A 23,132-nucleotide genomic window follows, 5' to 3' on the forward strand; every position below is an offset into this window, starting at 1 on the left:
GCCACAGAACCCAAGGGAACTCAGGCTGAACAAAGCCCAGCAACGGAGCTCCCTTCAGCCAACAGTAACTGTTCTCATCTCTTGGTTTCACTTTTCCTCTGTGGCCTTAACTCCTCCTCCACCTCACCTTCCACGCAGCTTGGTGGGCAGCCTCGGTCCGAGCTGCGAGAGCCTCATATCCACACATCAATCCTGGCTTTGCTCGGCCCACGTGTTCATTCTCGAGCCAGTCCCTGGAGAGAGATGAATGACCTGGCCGGCCTGACGAATGTGCTCATCTTTGTGAAAGGGGTGTAAGCCACAGTGTGCACAGAGCCTGAAAAGAAGACGCTCGCCCTGTCAGTTTTGTGTATTTAACAATTACTGCTACAGAGAATTTATTCCTTCATTTCCATTTTCCCAATTTTATTCCAAAAAAGGGGGTGTGTGTGGAAGATGCAGATGTCCACGGAAAGTAACCCTCATCAATGACAGTAAAGTGTTCGACTGAACAGAAATGACGAGGACCCGATTCAGCATGTAACGTCCCGTTTTCCCACTGCACCAGTTTAGAGAAAGGCAAAGCCTCCTCGTGTGGAAGAGCAGGACAGCTTTCACACTGAAACGGTGCCCCAAGTGAGTGACCGAACCTGACGGGGTCTATCTGTCCTTTTCTTTCTGTTCCTTTTCTTTCTTCTCACGCTCGGCTTTAGCTTCTTCTTCCTCATGCTTTTTGATCAACTGTTCCACTTCTTTCTGTTTGAGAACTCTGATTACCGTCTTTCCATTCTCTCTTGTTAGTGTTGCAATTTCCACTGAAAACAAACACGTGTTTATTTGCACTGCAGGCAGGCAGGCATACTTAGCAGAGAAACTTAACAGGCACTTGCGGTTTCTGCTCATCACATCATTGAAACCTTAGTTCAGCGCTCTCTTATGTTTTATGCTTAATATTATTACTCCCTTTTATGAGAACAAAATACCTTTGATCTTGTAATGTTTTAATTACAATTTTTACTGAAATAGCTTCACCTCACCCGTTACAACTTTCTTAGCAGCCATTCCGTCACTCCCTTAGAAAAAGTGTGATTGACCAACTGCTATTGCTGGCCGACTTTTAGCTGGGCTGATCAGAAAGAACCACAATTTCAGTCAGAATCTTCAACTGGTAATAACAATTATTTTTTATGGACTTTGCAAGTCTTTTTAAAAAAAAAAAAAAAATTGGGTGCAGTGGCTCACAATTGTAATTCCAGCACTTTGGGAGGCTGAGGCGGGCAGATCATGAGGTCAGGAGATTGAGACCATCCCGGCTAACATGGTGAAACCCCATCTCCACTAAAAATACAAAAAATGCCGGGCGTGGTGGCTCAAGCCTGTAATCCCAGCACTTTGGGAGGCCGAGGCGGGTGGATCACGAGGTCAAGAGATCGAGACCATCCTGGTCAACATGGTGAAACCCCGTATCTACTAAAGGTGCAAAAAATTAGCTGGGCATGGTGGCGCATGCCTGTAATCCCAGCTACTCTGGAGGCTGAGGCAGGAGAATTGCCTGAACCCAGGAGGCGGAGGTTGCGGTGAGCCGAGATCGCGCCATTGCACTCCAGCCTGAGTAACAAGAGCGAAACTCCGTCTTAAAAAAAAAAAAAAAAACAAAAAATTAGCCAGGCATGGCAGCAGGCACCTGGAGTCCCAGCTACCCAGGAGGCTGAGGCAGGAGAATCACTTGAAACCGGGAGGCGGAGATTGCAGTGAACTGAGATCATGCCACTGCACTCCAGCCTGGGTGACAGAATGAGACTCTGTTTCAAAAACAAAACAAAAAAAGGCATGAAATGGCCAAGAAAAGCAGACTAATACTAAGGGGAAGGAATTTTGTTTTGTACCAGGGAAATTGAGTCGTGTCTCCTTGAAATTGGGTGGAAGAAGACAACAGAGGGCAATCTGCATGTAAATGGCATTTTTTTTTCTTTTTTTTTGTTGAGACTGTGTTTTGCTCTTGTTACCCAAGCTGGAGTGCAATGGCACAATCTTGGCTCACCCCAACCTGTGCCTCCCAGGTTCAAGCAATTCTCCTGCCTCAGCCTTCCGAATAGCTGGGGTTACAGGTGCAAACCACCATGCGTGGCTAATTTTTTGCATTTTTAGTAGAGAAGAGGTTTCACCATGTTGGCCAGGTTGGTCTCAAACTCCTGACCTCAGGTAATCCACCCTCCTTGATCTCTCAAAGTTCTGGGGTTACAGGTGTGAGCCACCATGCCTGGCCATAAGTGGCATTTTCTAAAGAACACCAGGAGCTAAACTGTCCTAATCTAAAGCGACATGTTAATTTACCAGTTTCTTAAAAACATTTAGAAATTTGAGACGGAGTCTCTGTAACCCAGGCTGGAGTGCAGTGGTGCAATCTTAACTCACTGTAGCCTCCACCTCCACCTCCCAGTTCAAATGATTCTCCTGCCTCAGCCTCCCGAGTAGCTGGGATTACAGGTGTGCACCACCACGCCAGGCTAATTTTTGTATTTTAAAAGTAGAGCCAGGGCTTCACCATGTTGGCCAGGCTGGTCTTGAACTCCTGGCCTCAGGTGATCCGCCTACCTTGGCCTCCCAAAGTGTTGGAGTTACAGGCCTGAGCCACCACCACGCCCAGTTGAAATATTCTTTTTTTGAAACAGAGTTTCGCTTTTGTTGCTCGGGCTGGAGTGCAATGTTGCGGTCTTGTCTTAGCTCACTGCAACCTCTGCCTTTTGGGTTCAGCCTCCCAACTGGCTGGGATTACAGGCATGCACCACCACGCCCAGCTAATTTTTTGTACTTTTAGTACAGACAGTGTTTCTCCACGTTGGTCAGGCTGTCTTGAACTCCCAACCTCAGGTGATCTGCCTGCCTCGGCCTCCCAAAGTGCTGGGATTATAGGCGTGAGCCACCACACCTGGCCTGAAATATTCTTTTATATAGTCATATAGCTTAAATTGAACAAAGTATCTGGAATTGCTAACATAAAATAAGTGATTAGTAGATTCGAAACAATAGGAGAGGCTATCACAACCCATGTAAAAGTTTTATCTCTGGTAAAGAAAACCAAACCTATGTACAAATATATAAATACGTGCTATGTTTTATCACACATACACACAAGCAAAGATATCATTGATGAGAAGATTTGATAACTGTTAACTAAACATAGCACGGTACAGGATCTCTATCTGTGAGTACTGAGAATAGTATGTCCACAATTCACCAATGCTGACCTTGGTCAACCCACTTACCCTCAGTAAGCCCTAGTGTCCTCAGAAGACAGGGATAACATCACCTAATTCACAAGCCTGCTGTTTCAATGAACTAGTATAACACATTAAAACCTAACCTACTCGGTCTAACGAAGTAAAGGAGAGAACATGAGTTACCTTTCTCAGCAGACAGTTTACTAACATCCATGGTCTTATTTAGCACTTTGATAGCTAAAGCCAGTGCTGACTTCAACGTCATTTCTCCTTCTTTGTAGTCTTGTTTCAACATTGACACAGCCGCCTATAAAACACGAATCAACACAGAAGTTTAAGTTTTTACATTTTTTTAGAAACATGGATTGGTCTACAAGAAAAATGCCTAAATAATTATTATAATGATCATTATTTGAGATGGAGTTTCGCTCTTGGTGCCCAGGCTGGAGTGCAATAGCGTAATCTTGGCTCACTGCAACCTACGCCTCCCAGGTTCAAGCATTTCTCCTGCCTCAGCTTCCCCAGTAGCTGGGATTACAGGCATGTACTACCACATCCAGCTAATTTTGTATCTTTAGTAGAGACGGGGTTTCTCTGTGTTGGTCAGGCTGGCCTCGAACTCCTGACCTCAAGTGATCCGCCTGCCTTGACCTCCCAAAGTGCTGGGATTACAGGCGGAAGCCACCGTAAGCAGCCTCAATTATGACTGGCATTACAAGTATCAACATTTTTTTTTTTTTTAAAAGACACAGGGGCTCACTCTGTTGCCCAGGCTGGAGTGCAGTGGTGTGATCTCAGCTCACTGTATCCTCAGCCTCCCCAGGCTCAGGTGATCCTCCTCCCACCTTGGCCTCCCAGGTAGCTAGGATTACAGGCACATGCCACCGCACCCAGCTAAGTTTTGTATTTTTTGTAGAGATGGTGTTTTGCCATGTTGCCCAGGCTGGTCTCAAACTCCTGAGCTCAAGTGATGTACCTGCCTCAGCCTCCTAAAGTGTTGGGATTACAGGCATGAGCCACCATGCCTGGCCCATATAAAGAATTTTGATGACAGGCAAGGCACACATGGCACGAGGTGAGAGGAGTGGGTACTGATGCTCTATAAAGTACCTCAGTCTCCCAAGGGGTCTGTCATAGAATTCAGGGGATCTGTAAACTAGGTTGTGAAACAAAATTACAACTTCTAATTTTACAACTCTTAATTGAAAATTGGCATTTAATTATTAATGTAGTTAACAAACCCCAATATATTAGCTATACCAGCAATTCTGTCACCAACAGAAATCACAAATATTTCCATATCACATTAAGATTGTTGCAGCTATTGTAAAATATTGTGTACGTTCATCACCACTGCAAAATTACGGCAGTTATGAGACCTTCTGCTAGATTTTATAGCACAACAAAAATACTCACAGCACTATTATTTCCAATGCACGTGGCCTTCCATCCACCGTAATTTCCACTGGGGTCACTCTGATAGAGCTGAAAGCCATAATGCTTATCCCAGCCAATGTAGAGCAATGAAACACCAAAGGGACGTTTGCCTTTAACAAAGAAAAAAAACCAAATATATCAATAATCTAAATTTAGTATCACTATAGTTACTTGAGCTCAGTGAGTGTAGCTAAACCCTTCTCTGTGAACTTAAGCGTTCATAAACTGTTTTGTATTCTGGCTACCATAGATAAGCTCTATGACAAATTCCACGTCTGTTTCTATGATTTGGACACAGCCAGGAGAGGGAATAGACCAGGCGTCCCCAAACTTTTTACACAGGGGGCCAGTTCACTGTCCCTCAGACAGGTGGAGGGCCGCCACATCCTGTGCTCCTCTCACGGACCACCAATGAAAGAGGTGCCCCTTCCTGAAGTGCGGCAGGGGGCCGGATAAATGGCCTCAGGGGGCCATAGTTGGGGGACGCCCGGAATAGACAGAGGACCAGGGCTGAATTTCATTATTATGTAAACAGCAGTTAGCGTCCAGATTTGAAAATGTTATCTCGGACTTTACATATCCTATTAATAAAACTATGGTAATTTACACGGTGGAGGAAACAGGTTCACTCATGAAATAAGAATGTAGGGATTTCTAGTGTTCTACACCACTGTAAGATTAATATAGTTAACTGTAACACGTTAGTTTCGAATAGCTAGAAGGATATGGAAGGCTCCCAACACAGCGAAGTGTTTGAGACGATGAATGTGCCAATTATCCTGATCTGATCATTGTATGTACCGAAACATGATGTACCCTATGAATACATACAACTATTATTTGCCAATTTAAAAAATTTAATTTAAAACAAAAGGATCTATTTTTCAATTTTTTACTACCTCAAAAATGTTGTAAGTCATAAAATGACTTAACTTTTTGGAATAAAATTTTCAAAAAAATTAAGTACCTCCAAATTGTGTATAAGCTTGTTTGATGTCACACAGTGCTGTAACCAATTGTTCACAAGGTATTGGCTCCTGATACTGTAATAAATACCTAGGATAAAGAGATCAGCGCATTAGTTTTCTCTAAAACACAGACAGACTCTAAGGTAAATACTCTCTGAAAAGCAATCTATGCCATAGGGACAACCTAACATCCGAATATTCTCATAGTAAATAACATTTTGTTAAGTTTGGTTTAAAAAAAAATTCTGTAATTTTCAATTAAAATATTTTTAATGATTTTACTCTTTGCAAAAGTGAGCTCTCCATAGAAACGTCAAAACTGATTTATCATTTATGCTATTTATGACCATACCTTTGAGCAATGAGCCTTAGTTCGTTAGTCAGAACATTAGCATCAGAAGTTATGCCTGCCACACTGCAAGCCATATCCCTTAAAGAGAAAAAGACAGTGATCTGTAAGCAGGCAAGACATTTGTGAGGGGCCTGCAAGTATTAACGCACAGAGTTCTATTAAATATTTACTCCACTTGCTTCACAGCAGCTACTTCAGAAAAATCCTACGGAAGTTTTATTTTTGTAAGAGACATTTACTTGATGTCATTCAACATGAAGACTAACCAATGTGCCCTTAAGTTCTTTAATCGATGTACTGATCATTACCACCCTATGAATAGGGTAAGAGAATCAGCGCCAAGAAGCTAAAGTAAATCTCAAGATGTAGCAACAAAGAATAAAAAGACAGGCCGGCCACAATGGCTCACAGCTGTCATCCCAGCACTTTGGGAGGCCGAGGTAGACAGAGAGCTTGTGCCCAGGAGTTCAAGAACAGCCTGGGCAACATGGCAAAATCCCATTTTAACAAAAAATAAAAAACTGGGTGTGGCGGTGCACACCTATAGTCCCAGCTACTTGGGAGGCTGAGGTGGGAGGATCACTTGAGCCCGGGAGGTAGAGGTTGCAGTGAGCCAAGATGGCATCGCCATACTCCACCCTGGGTGACAGAGCAAGAATCTGTCTCGGGGTTAAAAAAAAGATTTTGCTAGACAGACAGACTGCTCTTGATTAGTATTCATTTCCTAAGGTCTGGCTGGACAGAGGTTAACAGGGGACAATGACAGGAGGGTTTAAAGCCTGCCTAGGAAGCACAGGGCTATGCTCCTTTTAGAGGTGTTTATTTCCTTTTTTTTTTTTTTTTTTTTTTTTAAGACGGGGTTTCACCATGTTGGTCAGGCTGGTCTTGAACTCCTGACCTCAGGTGATCCACCCGCCTTGGCCTCCAAAGTGCTTGGATTACAGGCATGAGCCACCATGCCTGGCCTCTGCGTAGCTATTCTAAACAATATTTTGAGGACCTACTACATGCCAAACACTATACTATTGTATTTCATTCATTTTATTTCATTAAACTGCCACAACCACTTTAGGAGGCTCTGGGACCCAAAGAAATTAAATTGGGCTGGGCGTGGTGTCTTACGACTATAATCCAAGCACTTTGGAGACCAAGGTGGGCGGACCACCTGAGGTCGGAGTTCAAGACTAGCCTGACCAATACGGTAAAACCACGCCTTAAAAAAAAAAAAGAAAAGAAATTAAATAATTGGTGCAAGGTCACATAGCCTGTATGGGTGAAGCCTGGACTTGAACCCAAATCTCTGTGACTAAGTCTGTACCCTTATCATTACACAATGCTGGCTTCTCCATTAAGTGTTTGCTCTGCACTTAAAAGGAATAACACCTGGTACCAGGCCTCAAAGAGGTTTCAAGCAAAATAAAGGCACAACTTCAATTCTACCATATCACACGGAAGAGCCCTCCCAAATTACATAGCTCCCACTTATGTGAGGAAGTGAGATATTTTTTAAAACTCTTTCCTAAAATCTAACTTACTCATTGAGTTTATAAATTTTTTCAGAAAAAAAGACTTCATCAAGAAGCTTGTGGATGTTGCGTCTCTCTGCTGCAAGCAAAACACCATCATTTGCTAAAATTCCCAAACAGGTGCCTGCATGTCCAATCGCTTCCATGGCATATTCGACTTGGTACAAGCGACCTATAAAACAAAAGCAGTGAGAAGCCAAGACTTCACTGGCCCAAAAGAAATCTGCAATGAAGCAAGCTAGAAACAAAAGTCCCGCTTTTACTCCTCTAGGGTATAATCAATCTGGTGACCATAATTGCTTCAAACAACAAAAGGAAAGAACTTTGCAACTACAAAAAGTTTGTACATTGTTTTCCTAAAAGTCTAACACGTTTTTTTGTTTTTTGTTTTTTTTTAACTTGAGGCAGATTAAACAATTTCTATTTTACCTTCTGGAGAAAATATAGTGGTCCTGGAGTCATATCTTCGAGACTGCAAAGGAAAAACACAAAAGTGATTCCTACCCACTGAAAGTAAGAAAGCTCCTGCAAGCCTACAAATCATCCTACAGAACCTCTCCTGGCAAACAGAGTTCAATGGGTGAGAAACTGACAAGAAAGAAGGCCCATCCCACGGCTCTCCTTCCGTTTCAATTTTCCCACACAAGGCTGTAGGCTGCACACAATACTATTTATCAGACAACCGTTTGTTGGTATTAACTCACCATGTTTTCTGAACTTTATCTAGTTCCTGTAAAAAAGCAAATCGGATCATCATTAAAATAAGATTCACAAATTAAAAAGCGTTTGCTGACTTTACAAATCTGTTTTATTTACTCCCTTTCTTCAGCTAAGTGTCAGGCATTATGCTAGATGCTGGAATACCAAAATGTGTAAAACCAATTCTTGTCCTGAAAAGCTAACACTGGCAGTTAGGTGACAGAGGCAGACATAGCTTATAATGTGGAAAGAGGAACCGAGGGCAGGGTGGGAAAAGGGATGAAGAAAAATCAAGAAAGCATTTTCTGAGAAACCGCTACAGAAAATGAAAGTAAATCAAGAGACAGGAGAGGCAGAAAAAAGGCCAAGAACCCTCGGGTCTAAGAGAAAGAACGGGGGGGGGAGGCGGGGAGAAAGAGGGGAAGGGCATTCCAGAAAGTATGACAAAGGGTACTGAGGCAGGATGACTTAGTGGGCATGAGACAAACGGCTGATCTTTGAAAATATATACAAATAAGAACTAAGCGAGTCTCCGAATCACGCGGAGCCTTGAATGCCAAGTGAAGAGGCTCAGGCCTTCTCCAGAGGGATCTGGGTCCCGCACTTGGGGCTGAAGGCGGTCATCTGGGCAGCACGGGCACGACTCGTGCAAAAGACACCACCGGGCGTGCGGCGCTGTTCGGCGGAAAGGCCCCAGTCCGAAGCCCACGTTCCCGACTCCGGGAACACGGGGACGGGGCCCGGAAAGGCGAGCCGGCGTCAAACCCCGGAGAGCCCGCGCGCCCACGTGGAAACCGGGGCGCCGTCTCTCAGCCGAGGGCTCCTCTGGGATTCCCGAGGATCGCCCGGGCTGGTGCGGCCGAGGGCAGCGAGGGCAGCGAGGGCAGCGAGGGCAGCGAGGGCAGCGAGGGCAGCGAGCCGGCCGGGACGGCGGCCCCGGGAAGGCGCAGGCAGGGCGCGGGCGCGCGCCGGCGGGGTCGGGTCCGAGCGCAGGCGCGGCTCTCGGCCTCCACGCCGGACGCCGGCACCGCGGGCGCGGACTCGCAGGAACTCCCGGGGACCGCGGCCGCCCCGACCCCCCCACGCCCCCCGCCGCCCCGACCCCTCGCCGGGCCCCGCGAAGCCCCCGACGGCGGCCGGCGAGGGCCAATCCCGGCGGCCGGTCCGTCACCGAGGAGGCGGCGCAGAGTCATCGCGCCCGGGGCTCTCGGCGGCGGCTGCGGCCGAGACCGACTGGCTCGCCCTTCACGAGCCCGGCCCGAGGAGCGAGCGGCCAAGCGTCTGCGGGCCCCCGGGGGGCGAAGGCTCACCGGAGGGAAGACCCTGAAGACTTGGGACGGCCACGGAGCCCTGAACTCCGCGGGGGAAAATCACCAGCGCCTCTGAGTAGCCGCTGCGAATATGGCCCCCGCGCATGCGCAGACCCTCCGGGGAGGACGCGGAAGTCCTGCTTGCGGGGCGGGGCCAGCGCCCTCGGCCCTCGTGGGAGCTGGGGCGCGGGGGTGCGGGGGTCGGGGGCGCGGGGGCGCGGGGGTCGGGGGTGCGGGGGCGCGGGGGTGCGGGGGCGCGGGGGTCGGGGGCGCGGGGGTCGGGGGCGCGGGGGCGCGGGGGATCGGGGGCGCGGGGGTCGGGGGTGCGGGGGTCCGGGGCGCGGGGGATCGGGGGTCGGGGGCGCGGGGCTGCGGGGGTCGGGGGTGCGGGGGCGCGGGGGTCGGGGGCGCGGGGGCGCTGGAGTGCTGGAGTCCTCAGCGCGTGGAGGGGTTGCTGTGCCACGGTGAGGAGGGCACGAAGACCGTGGCCAAGCGCGGTGGAACTGCTGTAGAGCTAATTTCCTCCTCCTTTCACTTTCTCTTGACTGTTCAGACCCAGGACAACACAGAGTGTGGACCTGCCTCTCTCAATCGCCGTCATTCCTGTCCTGTTTCCCAGAATGGTTCCAACCACATCAGACTTTACCCGTCTCGTCATCTCCCTTTTTCATTCTGGCTTCCGCTATTCCTGCTGATGCATACATTTTTGGACATACAAATTATGATGAGGAAGGCTGGGCGGGGTGGCTCACGCCTGTAATCCCAGCGCTTTGGGAGGCCAAGGTTGGTGGATCACCTTAGGTCGGGAGTTCGAGACCAGTCTGGTCAATATGATGAAACCCCTCTCTACTAAAAATACAAAAATTAGCTGGGCGTGGTGGCAGGCGCCTGTAATCCGAGCTACTCAGGAGGCTGAGGCACAAGAATCGCTTGAATTCGGGAGATGGAGGTTGCAGTGAGCTGAGAGTAGGCCACTTTACTCCAGCCTGGGCTGGAGAAAAGAGTGAGACTCCGTCTCAAAAGAAAAAAAAAAAAAAATGGACCGGGCGCGGGGGCTCACGCCTGTAATCCCAGCACTTTGGGAGGCCGAGGCGGGTGGATCACGAGGTCAAGAGATCGAGACCATCTTGGTCAACATGGTGAAACCCCGTCTCTACTAAAAATACAAAAAAAAAAAAAAAAACATTAGCTGGGCGTGGTGGCGCGTGCCTGTAATCCCAGCTACTCAGGAGACTGAGGCAGGAGAATTGCCTGAACTCAGGAGGCGGAGGTTGCGGTGAGCCGAGATCGCGCCATTGCACTCCAGCCTCGGTAACAAGAGCGAAACTCCGTCTCAAAAAAAAAAAAAAAAGAAAGAAAAAGAAAAAAAAAATGATGATGAGGGTCAGCACGGTGACTCACACCTGTAATTCTACCGCTTTGGGAGGCTGAGGCAGGAGGCTGGCTTGAGGTATGATTGCACCTGCTCTCCAGCCTGGGTGAGAGATAAAGACTCTGGCTCTAAAAATTAAATTTAGAAAAATTATAATCAGGTTCACACTTTGGGGAGAATTTTCACCTTGGTCTCTCTCTGCTTTTCACCAGTCAGAAAGGATTTCTCTGACCAGCATAGTTAAAGCAGTACCCTACCATCAGCATATACTCGCAGCATTTTATCTTCTTACATGGTTGTTTATGTGTTCATTATCCGTCACTCCACCCTTTTGCTCATTCAGCCTCTGTCCCTACATAAACTATCTACTATTCATGTTTAGGTTTTTTCAGGCTAGAAGGTTGAGTAGGTCTGGGTTCGTATGAAGTCATCTGCTCACAACCTCTCCCAGAAAGCAGCCCTTTGGGCAGAATCTGTCCTCTTCATGTTGGGTGCAAAATTGTTGGGGGATCTGGGCTTTGAAAAGGAGATAGCTTAGAAGTAAGCTGCATTTTCTATCTTCTCTGCTTTCCAAGCACACAGGGAAGTGAGCCAAGGCAAGGTGGCAGAGCCACGTGCAGGTGGTGCTCTGAAAGCTTCCTCAGGTGGTGTAACTATGGCATCTCTGAGGGGCCCTGCCTGCCACCTTAGTTCATTCTGCACAATTCAGCGAACAGTAACATTATTATTATTATTATTATTATTGAGATTGAGTCTGGCTTTGTTACCCAGGCTGGAGTGCAGTGGCACAATCTTGGCTCGCTGCAACCTCCGCCTTCCTGGTTCAAGTGATTCTCCTGCCTCAGCCTCCCGAGTAGCTGGGATCACAGGTGCCCACCACCACACCCGGCTTATGTTTGGTCTTGAACTCCTGAATCTCAGGTGATCCACGCACTTTGGCCTCCCAAAGTGCTGGGGTTACAGGTGTGAGCCACTGCGCCCAGCAGTGAACGGTAACTTTTAAGTGAGAGAATTCCTCGGGTGTAAAGAAGAGGGATTAGTTGAGAAAAAGGGCAAAAGAAGAATGAGTCTGACAGGTTTGGGTGACTGAGTAGTTCCGTCTGGCCTGAATGGAGAAAATAATACAGGAGGTAAAGAAGGGAAGGCATCTGGGGCCTAAGTGCAGAGTGCCTTCAATGCCAGAATTTGTTTTGGTCAGTAATGGGAAGAGAGGATTAAAGTGATGTTTTTGGATACTGAGCCCTCAACGTCTCTCATCCCACATGTTCCCCTTAGAATGTGCCACTGATGGTTCTCATTGGGAGGTTCTGTGTCCCCTTATTCTGAATCTGGGTGAGCCTGTGACTGCAATGGAAGTTGTGGGTAATCCCCAATATAGGCACCGGGGAAGGAGAGCTAAGCAGAATCCTGGCACAATTAAGATCTGGAGAATAGGGGCCGGGCGCGGTGGCTCAAGCCTGTAACCCCAGCACTTTGGGAGGCCGAGGCGGGTGGATCACAAGGTCGAGAGATCGAGATCATCCTGGTCAACATGGTGAAACCCCGTCTCTACTAAAAGTGCAAAAAATTAGCTGGGCATGGTGGCACGTGCCTGTAATCCCAGCTACTCAGGAGGCTGAGGCAGGAGAATTGCCTGAGCCCAGGAGGCGGAGGTTGCGGTGAGCCGAGATCGCGCCATTGCACTCCAGCCTGGGTAACAAGAGCGAAACTCTGCCTCAAAAAAAAAAAAAAAAAAAAAAAATCTGGAGAATATTGGCCGGGCGTGGTGGCTCAAGCCTGTAATCCCAGCACTTTGGAGGCCAAGGTGGGCAGATCACCTGAGGTCGGGAGTTCAAGACCAGCCTGACCAACGTGGTGAAACCCCATCTTTTTAAAACAAAAATTAAAAAAAAAGAAAAGAAAAAAGATCTGGAGAATATCTCAGTTTATAGTGTTACCACTCAGTTATTTCCATATATATATAAAACTGTATTTTAGTTCATAATCAGAGGAATGCCTAGAGTAGACACAGTACAGAGCATGAATTAAGGAATAAGCAGCTTATAGTCGGAAGAATGCCTAGAGCAGACACAGTGCAGAGCATGATTTAAGGGAAAACAGTTACACCAGGACAAGAATCCATGGCCCAGGCAGCAGCGTTCAGTATTGTAAAGACACCTGCTGTACGGCAGGCTTGGGGCGAGAGCCACTCCTCCTGATAAAGGAGTTGTAGGACCTTGCTCCAGTTCTTGTGGATCGCTGCCCTCAGACCCGCAATCCACCTTGGGGACTGTGAACTTTATCAGCTCTTGAACTTTATCAGCTCTTGCTACTGTGCTGCTCGAAAAGCATTCCCCTATAGAACTCATTGGAAGCTGCCAGCAGGTGGCGTAGACCCTGACAGCTCTGTCACTGCTATGTGACTTAAAGCATCCTCCTATAAATCTTCTTAGTAGTTTGCACACTGCACCCTCTTCACTGAGCATGGCCCACCTCCATGCCTTGGTGACCTAATGGGGGTGGACCCCTTACTGTACACAGCCCTTGCCTCGATGACCTAATGGGAATGGACCCCTTGCTCGCACTGTCCACCTCCCAGCCTAGGCGACCTAATGGCGGTGGACCCCTTGTTATATTGCTCACGACCCTATCACTACCCTTAAAAATGACTTCACTCACTGCCCTGCCCCCCTAACCTGTACACAATAAATACTCACGCTTCTGGACATTCAGGGCCTCGCCTGACTCCGCTCATAGGTGGCGTGGCCCCTCGAGCCCAGCTGCATTTTCCTTGTACTTCTGTGTCCTGTCTCTTTATTTTTCAGATCCTGCGCCTCAGCACAGCATAAGGAACATCCCACGACCCTGTGGGCCATCAGCCCTACAGGAAGTGATATCATGTGACTTCAAAGAGCAAATCACAAAAGATGATGTGGTTCTGTCTTGTCCTCTTGGGATGGTCGTTCTTGGGACCCTGGCATTTTGCTGTGAGGAAGCAAAGACCACATGGAGAGGTGTTTGGCCAACAGTCTAGATGAAGTCCCAGCGTCGCCTACCAGATAGGTGAGTGAAGATTCCTCCAGATGATTCCAGTATCCAGTTGTAACCAGGCAGCTTAGCTTCAAACTGCATTAAAAGAAAAATTCCCTTTTTCCTTTGGTTTAAAGATACAACCTTGAAGCAAACTGCAGAAGCCTTTTACTAACTCCATGGCTCCTTTTCTCATCATACATACTGCCTTCACATTTATCTGTCTACTAGTATCTAATTATGTGTCTTAGAGGTTCCGGGGTTAATCCTGAGACACACAGACCAAGTCTGGAGACCCAGCTGCAAAGTTCCAGAGATTACTGCAAGGCAGCCAGTTAACTACCTGGCCATTGTTGAAATAACATAAGCCCAGGGTCCAGGTGGACCAGGACCCAAGATAGCCACCAGAACGAGACACACGGACACTGTACTCAGCCCAATTCTTGCATGCCTTCCTTATCAAGTTTTCTGTTAAACCCCTGCCTTCTCCCTAAAAATAGAAGCTGTTAATTTGGAAAGGAATCTGATTGCTTTCCCTTCACTAGTTTTTGTTAATAAGTTCTATCTCTCTACCAGACCTCACCCTTGTTAACTGGACTCTGTAAGAAGTCAGTGTTCGGTTACACAGTGATTGAGTCTCTCCCAGGCACCAAATCTCTCCCAGCCTTCAAGTCTTCCCAGGGGAGGCCCCAGCATTGGGGAGCAGAGACAAAATGTCACAGAGCCTGTGTGAATTCATGACTGCCAGAAACCAGAAACTAATCAAATTATTGAAGGTTTTTTTTTTTTTTGAGATGGAGTCTCACCTGGTCCCCCAGGCTGGAGCAGTCTCTGCTCACTGCAACCTCCACCTCCTGGGTTCAAGTGATTCTCCTGCCTCAGCCTCCTGAGTAGCTGGCGCCCACCACCACGCCCAGCTAGTTTTTGTATTTTTAGTAGAGATGGGGTTTTGCCATTTTAGACAGGTTGGTCTGACCTCAGGTGATCTACCCACCTTGTCCTCCCAAAGTGCTGGGATTATAGGCATGAGCCACTGCACCCAGCCTAAAATGATTGGAATTTAAGCCATAAATTTTTTGGTCATCACACAGCAATATATGTAATGAGAGTTTTTTGTTTTGTTTTGTTTTGTTTTTTTGTTTTTTTTCTTTGAGACAGAGTTTCGCTCTGTTGCCAGGCTGGAGTGCAGCGGCATGAGCTCGGATCACTGCAACCTCCGCCTTGCGGTTTCAAGCGATTCTCCTGCCTTAGCCTCCTGAGTAGCTGGGACTACAGGCATGCCACCATGCTTGGCTAATTTTTGTATTTTTAGTAGACACAGGGTTTCACCATGTTGGCCAGGATAGTCTCAATCTTTTGACCTTGTGATCCGCCCACCTTGGCCTCCCAAAGTGCTGGGATTATAGACATGAGTAACCAGAGTTTTTATCTGCCTTATAACCTGAAGTGCAGAGGTTAGGGCGACTAAGAACACTAGAGAGTCAAGTGCTGTTGTAGTCTGGAGGGGTTAAAAGTCTGGACAGAAGAAGACACTTGCAAGAGTAAAGAGTCTTTGCCAGACATATGGTATCACTTCCTGAATCTGGAACTGGGTTTTCTCCACGTTGTTTGGGAGGACCAGGTGTGCCCTTGTCCTTGTCCACTTGTAGTGGTGTGTTCATTCTTACAGTTTATTCAACACATCTTTACTGGGTCTTCTAGGGGCATGGTGCTGGGTCCTGAAGGTAAAGTCAAAGAAATATTTAATTCATGCATCGTCTTAGGGTTTTCCAGAGAAACGGAATCGGTGGGATGGATGGATGGATAGGTAGATAAACAGGAGGGGATTTATTTTGGAAATAAGTTATGGAGGTTCAGCTGTCCCCAGGTATGCTGTCTGTAAACTGAAGAACCAGTGAGGCCAGTGACGTGTTTCAGTCTGAGTCTAAAGGCTTGAGAACCAGAGGAGTGGATGGTGTAACTCTCAGACTGAGGCTGACTACCTGAGACCCTGAGGGGCCGCTGGTTAAGTCCCGGAGTTTGAAGACCAAGAACCTGGAGTTTTGATATCCGAGGGCAAGGGAAGATGGCTGTCCTGTGAGAGACCGAATCCATCTTTCCTTTGTTTTTTTTTGTTTTTCTATCCAGGCCCTCAACAGATGGGATGGTGTCCACCCACATTGGTGAGGGGGATCTTCCTTACTCAGCTGCTGATTGAAATGCCAGTCTCTTCTGGAAACTTCTGCACAGTCATGCTCAGGAATAATACTGTAACTACCTATCTCCGTTTCCCGTAATCAGGCAAGTTGACACCTAAAACGAACCATCACAGCCACCAAAGAGTTTATGTAAACCACATGAAATTGACTGATTGGACACAAGTTAGAACACACACCGGGTAGTAAAATATCAGTGTAAGGCAGCATGTAGACATCAAAACTGTGGTCGGGAGTATTTGCACTGGGAATATCCATGTGAGCAGGGGCAATCAAGAGGGAAGTCTATAGAGTTTCATCAGTTTTGAGGATGAACACTGCTCTGGAAGTGAAACCCAAGCTTCAGTCCATTTTTCTGGTCCCCAGTTTTTAGCTTGAATGGTCAACCTAGATAAAAACCACAATCCCTTAAATCTGAGACATGAAAGTGCTTTCGTGTGAATGATCTCATTTGTTCCTCCTAGTGTGTGTGTGTGCATGTGTGCATGTGCGTGTGTGCGTGCGTGTGTGTGTGTGTGTGTGTGTGTGTAGCAGGGACAGGAAAGGGTGAGAAAGTAGCATGGAACTTTGTGGTGGTGGAGAGCATGGTCTGCATCGGAAAGACCTGATTTAAGCCCTGGCTCTCTTTGAGCAAATTATTTTTACTTTTTCAGCTGCTATTTCCTTATCTGAAAATCCGGATGAATTGTAACAGCACTTCTCTCATGGGTTTGCTGTAAAAATTAAGTGAGCTAATGTGGGTAAAATACTTCAGTGCCGAATAAATGTTGGCTTTTTTCATATATTGTTAAAAACAACACAGGCCAGGTACGATAGCTCATGCCTGTAATCCTAGCGTTTAGGGAGACTGAGGCAGGAAGATTGCTTGAGTTCAGGGGTTTGAGACCAGCCTGGGCAACATAGTGAGACCCTATCTCTACAAAAATAATTAGCTAGGCATGGTGGCACATGCCTGTAGTCCCAGCTACTCAAGAGGCTGAGGTGGGAGGATTGCTTGAGCCCAGGAGATAGAGGTGCAGTGAGCTGTGATCATACCACTGCACTCCAGCCTAGGTGACAGCAAACCTGTCTCAAAAAAGCAAACCAAAAAACCCCAAACAAAAAAAAATCCAGGAAAGACAGATTTCTAAAATTTGATGATTCTAAAAATCAGTAAGGCTTACTGAATATAAGAGAGGCAAGCAAAAAATTACTCTAATATTCTGAGTTTGGGTAACCTGGAATATGCTTCATTATTGAGTAAATATTTACTGAGTCCTAACTATGTGCCATGCACTGCGCTAAGCCCTTGGCACTATTCTCTTGTGAAATCTTCACAGTAAACTCAATTAATTCTGTGAGATAGGTATAACCCCAATCTCCACAAAAAGTTAAAGAATTAGCTGGGCATGGTGGCACATGCCTGAAGTCCCAACCACTAGGGAGGCTGAGGTGGGAGGATCAACTGAGCCCAGGAGGTTGAGGCTGCAGTGAAACCCTGCCTCAAAAAAAAAAAAAAAAATGAAAATGAGGGATAAAGAAGTGAAAAATGAACCTTATAAGACAATTCAGAGAAACATCTAGTTTGGGAAGACTAGGTAGATAATAGGTAGGTAGACACACAGATGGAGACAGAGTCAGCGCCTGTTCATATATAGAGAGAGAACTATTGAGAGGGAATAGCCAGGGTTCTAGACTTGAGTTCTCTGTAGAAAACGAGTAGTTGAAACCATAAGAATAGTAAACAGCCAGCCGGGCACGGTAGCTCACGCCTGTAATCCCAGCACTTTGGGAGGCCGAGGCAAGTGAATCATGAGGTCAGGAGTTCAAGACCAGCCTGGCCAACATGGTGAAATCCCATCTCTACTAAAAGTATAAACATTAGCCAGGCATGGTGGTGGGTACCCATAATCCCAGCTACTCGGGAGGTTGATGCAGGAGAATCACTTGAACCTGGGAGGCAGAGGTTGTAGTGAGCCAAGATCACACCACTGTATTCCAGCCTGGGCAACAGAGCAAGTCTCCATCTCAAAAAAAAAAAAAAAAAAAAAAAAAAAAAAAAGAATAGTAAACAGCCATTTACTAAATCATGCTAAAGGAGACATGAACAGAAATCAGTGACGGAAACACAGTGAAATAACTTGAGCCAAGTATACAGTGAGCTTTAGTCTACCCAATCTACTTCACAGTCATACAAAATAAGCACATAACAGAGAATTTAACAATCTGTGCTTGGGCTGGGCGCGGTGGCTCGAGCCTGTAATCCCAGCACTTTGGGAGGCCGAGGCGGGTGGATCACGAGGTCAAGAGATCAAGACCATCCTGGTCAACAAGGTGAAACCCCATCTCTACTAAAAACACAAAAAAAATTAGCTGGGCATGGTGGCGCGTGCCTGTAATCCCAGCTACTCAGGAGGCTGAGGCAGGAGAATTGCCTGAACCCAGGAGGCAGAGGTTGCGGTGAGCCGAGATCGCGCCATTGCACTCCAGCCTGGGTAACAGGAGCGAAACTCCGTCTCAAAAAAAAAAAAATAATAAAAATAAAAATAAAAAAAAAATCTGTGCTTAAGGAGGTTCCTAGTATCAGTCTGAAAGTAACCATTATATTTAGGTAGCTCAGGGGTTAGTGGCCTTGCCTGGATGTCATTATTTGCTTCCTTGCAGTTCCAGGGTTTTGTGGCACCTGCCTCTGGAGTTCTACTTTCAACTGCCCCTCAAACAAGTCAAGAATTTTCCTAATGCTGTCTGTGCTTTCTCCTTCAGCATCTTCATGTGTGCCTTCCCCATCCTTTCTTCTAGCACACATTTATTTTCAGATCTTTTTAAAGAGCTCTCCATGGGAAAGGCACTACAGTAGCAAGTGTGATAAGAAGGGATGAGGAGACAAAAGTTAAGTTTCACATGGTCTCTGCCCTCAAACGGCTCTCGGGCAAGATGACCGCACGACGACGATCCGTTATATGAAGTGATGGGCCGTGAAAAAGACACAGTGCCCTGGGATTCTAGAGAAAGGAGAGACGAGAGGAGGTTTCATAGAACTGACTATGTTAGTTAGATCAGTATGTTATGTCCGGATATTTAAAATATGTCACTAGATCTATCTATAAATATATATCTTTTTTTTTTTTTTTTGAGACGGAGTTTCGCTCGTTACCCAGGCTGGAGTGCAATGGCACGATCTCGGCTCACCGCAACCTCTGCCTCCTGGGTTCAGGCAATTCTCCTGCCTCAGCCTCCCGAGTAGCTGGGATTACAGGCACGCACCACCATGCCCAGCTAATTTTTTTACTATTTTTAGTAGAGACAGGGTTTCACCATGTTGACCAGGATGGTCTCGATCTCTTGACCTCGTGATCCACCCGCCTCGGCCTCCCAAAGTGCTGGGATTACAGGCTTGAGCCACCATGCCCGGCCTAATATATATCATTTTTAAAGTTTAAAAAAGTCATTAATCTCAGGGCTGGAACAGATAGATCTTGGAAGATAATTTGATTCAAAATGGTATCATTATGCGTGTTTTATAGACATGGCAAGTGAGCCTCTCAGAAAAATATGCTTGATCGTGGTACTTTGGTGAGTTTTAAAAAACCATCATGACTTGGCCGGGCGTGGTGGCTCACGCCTGTAATCCCAGCACTTTGGGAGGCCGAGGCGGGTGGATCACGAGGTCAAGAGATCGAGACCATCCTGGTCAACATGGTGAAACCCCGTGTCTACTAAAAATACAAAAAGTTAGCTGGGCGTGGTGGCGTGTGCCTGTAATCCCAGCTACTCAGGAGGCTGAGGCAGGAGAATTGCCTGAACCCAGGAGGCGGAGGTTGCGGTGAGCCGAGATCGCGCCATTGCACTCCAGCCTGGGTAACAGGAGCGAAACTCCGTCTCAAAAAAAAAAAAAAAACCATCATGAGATTGCTTGAAGTTCTTAGGGGTTTCATGCGCCCTTAGTCAGAACTGATCCATTCCATCAACTGATTTTTAACTGTGCAGCAAAATCCTTCCTAAAATTTGATTTGGTCCTATTTTAATTACCCTACTTAGAGGGAACTTTTAGTCACGTGGAGATCTCAGTCACATGCAGATCCCAGATTCATAGGATTTGGCAGTTTCAAACCAGATTGTTTCTACAGCTTTCTGACCCATGTCCAACATTCGCTGTAAGTGTTTCCAGCCAGTTTTTGCAGTAACCATGAGATAGTCTTTGTTCTCTGGGTATAGCTGGCAAGAGTATGCGGCCATGACAAGCGACTGACAAAAACGACTGCAGACCAGTAAAAACAAGGCACTCCTCTCTACAGCTGTCAGTGGGATGACGCTTTCAAACCCTGCAAGGACGTGACCTCCCACTTGTATAGAACTCTTGCTTTCAATCATCATGTACATGATGGTGATTGCCACTTCAAACACATAGTAGCCGTAGCTCATGTCATCGAAATCTAAAATACCAGACACCTGATACTCAGCATCGCCAGAGGCTGACTTGCGGGACTCCATTAAAATATTGTGGTCATTGAGGTCTCCATGATTGATACCTGAAAGTAGAAAACCATGTAAAAACAGTTATTGACTATCCCAGTTTACTCCCCTTCTGTTTCTCTTTCACAGGCAAAACCATTCAGATAATATGATAAGGGGTCAGAGGTAAAGGGCAGTCAGAAATAAAGGGCCAGGCCCAATTTTTCTTGAAATAAAATAATTTCCTCTGAAAAGAATAAAAGCAGTTAATTTGGGATTGTTTTGGTTTTGCTTCTCATCAGTACAAGGCCAGAAGATGTAGACTGCAGTCACTGCAAATACCTGATTTTGGCTATTAGAAGAGTAAAGGGAAAAGAACTGCTCACATCCTGAGACGTTTAAAAAGAATAGAAACATATTCATATTATTAGAAGAAGCAAAGAGTCCTAGAATGGACCAGATTTACCTTTATTTTCATCTAGGATTTTATTTTATTTTTTTAATTTTTATTTTTTTGAGACAGAGTCTCACTCTGTTGCCCAGCTGGAGTGCTGCGGCACAGTCTTGGCTCACTGCAACCTCTGTCTCCTGGGTTCAAGCAATTCCCCTGCCTCAGCTTCCTGAGTAGCTGGATTACAGGCGGGTACCCAACACACCCAGCTGATTTTTGTATTTTTAGTAGAGATGGAGTTTCACCATGTTGGCCAGGCTGGTCTTGAACTCCTGACCTCAAATGATCTACCTGCCTCAGCCTCCCAAAGTGCTGGGATTACATGCCTGAGCCTCCGTGACCGGCCTCACCTAGGATTTTAAACAAAACTTTTCGGATAACATGATAATTCTAAATTTCCTGTTTTTTAGTTATTGAAATAAGGGTGATATTTTAAGTCAGTACTACGCAAAGTACTGACTGCTGGGGTCTGTGGCCAGTGCTACTCTACAAAATGTTACTAGTCTGCATGAGATAAGAACAGAGTGAAGAGTGTTTAGAAAACTTTACGGTAGCTGGGCGCAGTGGCTCAAGCCTGTAATCCCAGCACTTTGGGAGGCCGAGGCGGGTGGATCACGAGGTCAAGAGATCAAGACCATCCTGGTCAACATGGTGAAACCCCGTCTCTACTAAAAATACAAAAAAAAATTAGCTGGGCATGGTGGCACGTGCCTGTAATCCCAGCTACTCAGGAGGCTGAGGCAGGAGAATTGTCTGAACCCAGGAGGCGGAGGCTGCGGTGAGCCGAGATGCGCCATTGCACTCCAGCCTGGGTAACAAGAGTGAAACTCCATCTCAAAAAAAAAAAAAAAAAAAAAGATATCTAATTTTAACTTTTAAATATAATGCTGACTTCTGCATGATTTAGGAGTGTGTAAATCATGCTTAAGCAATGTAACATAGTAAGTGGCACATAGAAACTATTATTGTACATCATAGATTTTAAACTACCTATTTCTGAAATTGGGATATATTATACAATTGTTTCAAATATATATAAGGCAAAACTTGGCTGGGCACAGTGGCTCATGCCTATAATCCCAGCTACTAGGGAGGCTGAGGCATAAGAATCACTTGAACCCAGGAGGCGGAGGTTGCAGTGAGCGGAGACCATGCCACTGCACTCCAGCCCGGGCAACAGAGTGAGACTCTGTCTTAAAAAAAAAAAAAAAAAGGATTCAAGCTGAATGCATTGGCTTATGCCTGTGATCCCAGTACTTTCAGAGGCTGATGTGGGAAGATTGCTTGCAGCCAGGAGTTTGAGACAAGCCTGGGCAACATAGTGAGACTCCATCTCTACAAAAAAATAAAACATTTGCTGGGCATAGTGATGCATGCCTGTAGTCAGCTACAAAAAAAAAAAAAAAAAAAAAAAAAAAAAAAAAAAAATTTTTAGTAAGATTAAATAAAATTGAAAGTCCTATTCCTTAGTAGCACTAGCCACATTTCAAATGCTCATAGCCACGTAGGAGCTATTGAATTGAACAATGCAGATACAGAACATTTCCTTCATTGAAAAAAATCCTACTGGACAGCACTAATATAAAGTATATTCTCTGATCACAATGTAATTACAGTAGACATCAACAATAAAATATAACCAAAAAAGTTCATATTTTGGGGAACAGAATTTATACTTCTAAATACCCATGAGTAATAGTACAAAAAAAAGTAGCCAGGCATGGTGGCACATGGCTGTGGTCACAGCTACTCGGGTGGCTGAGGCAGCAGAATCATTTGAACCCAGGAAGTGAAAGTTGCAGTGAGCAGAGATTGCACCACTGCACTCCAGTGGGGGTGACAGAGTGAGACTTTAGTGAAACAAAGAAAGAGAGAGAGAGGAGGGAGGGAGGGAGAGAGGAAGGAAGGGAGGAAGGCTGGGTGAATTTCATGGTGTGTGAATTACATCTTAATAAAGCTGTAAAAAATAGCAGGGGCCTGGTGTGGTTGCTCATGTAATCTTAGTGCTTTGGGAAGCCAAAGCAGCAGGATTGCTTGAGCCCAGGAGTTTGAGACCAGTCAGAACAACACAGAGAGACGCTGTCTCTACAAAAATAAAAATATTCACCATGCACGATGGTGCATGGTGGTAGTCCCAGCTGCTTAGGAGGCTGAGATGGGAGGATCGCTTGGGCCCAGGAAG

At 46.3% G+C, this 23,132-nt stretch overlaps 2 protein-coding genes and 1 long non-coding RNA gene across 5 annotated transcripts in view; 1 reads left to right on the forward strand and 2 right to left on the reverse strand.

The window, feature by feature from the left end:
* Positions 1 to 376: 376 nt before the first annotated feature.
* On the reverse strand, positions 377 to 9,613 carry PSMA4 (proteasome 20S subunit alpha 4). Its single transcript, XM_039469295.2, has 9 exons — positions 9,493 to 9,613; positions 8,188 to 8,213; positions 7,913 to 7,955; positions 7,493 to 7,655; positions 5,958 to 6,035; positions 5,605 to 5,693; positions 4,617 to 4,747; positions 3,384 to 3,507; positions 377 to 794 (listed from the first exon to the last, which is right to left on the reverse strand). The coding sequence occupies exons 2-9, from the start codon at positions 8,188 to 8,190 to the stop codon at positions 640 to 642; spliced, it is 786 nt and encodes a 261-aa protein (XP_039325229.1). The 5' UTR covers positions 8,191 to 8,213; positions 9,493 to 9,613; the 3' UTR covers positions 377 to 639.
* A 285-nt stretch (positions 9,614 to 9,898) lies between these two features.
* Positions 9,899 to 18,119, forward strand: LOC141583446 (uncharacterized). Its single transcript, XR_012516060.1, has 3 exons — positions 9,899 to 11,812; positions 12,351 to 13,906; positions 16,001 to 18,119. It is a non-coding gene; the product is annotated as an uncharacterized LOC141583446 (long non-coding RNA).
* Positions 13,629 to 23,132, reverse strand: part of HYKK (hydroxylysine kinase) — a 30,909-nt gene continuing 21,405 nt past the window's right edge. For 2 of the 3 annotated variants that reach the window (XM_039469417.2, XM_074392588.1), the window contains exon 5: positions 16,179 to 20,576. In XM_039469417.2, coding sequence (XP_039325351.1) covers positions 20,116 to 20,576 — 461 coding nt within the window. In that variant the 3' untranslated portion in view covers positions 16,179 to 20,115. Of the gene's footprint in view, positions 13,970 to 16,178; positions 20,577 to 23,132 lie in introns of those variants that run through there. The other variant, XM_039469418.2, reaches the window with a different exon arrangement.

The sequence above is a fragment of the Saimiri boliviensis genome, chromosome 2, assembly GCF_048565385.1.
Source record: "Saimiri boliviensis isolate mSaiBol1 chromosome 2, mSaiBol1.pri, whole genome shotgun sequence".
NCBI lineage: Eukaryota > Metazoa > Chordata > Mammalia > Primates > Cebidae > Saimiri > Saimiri boliviensis.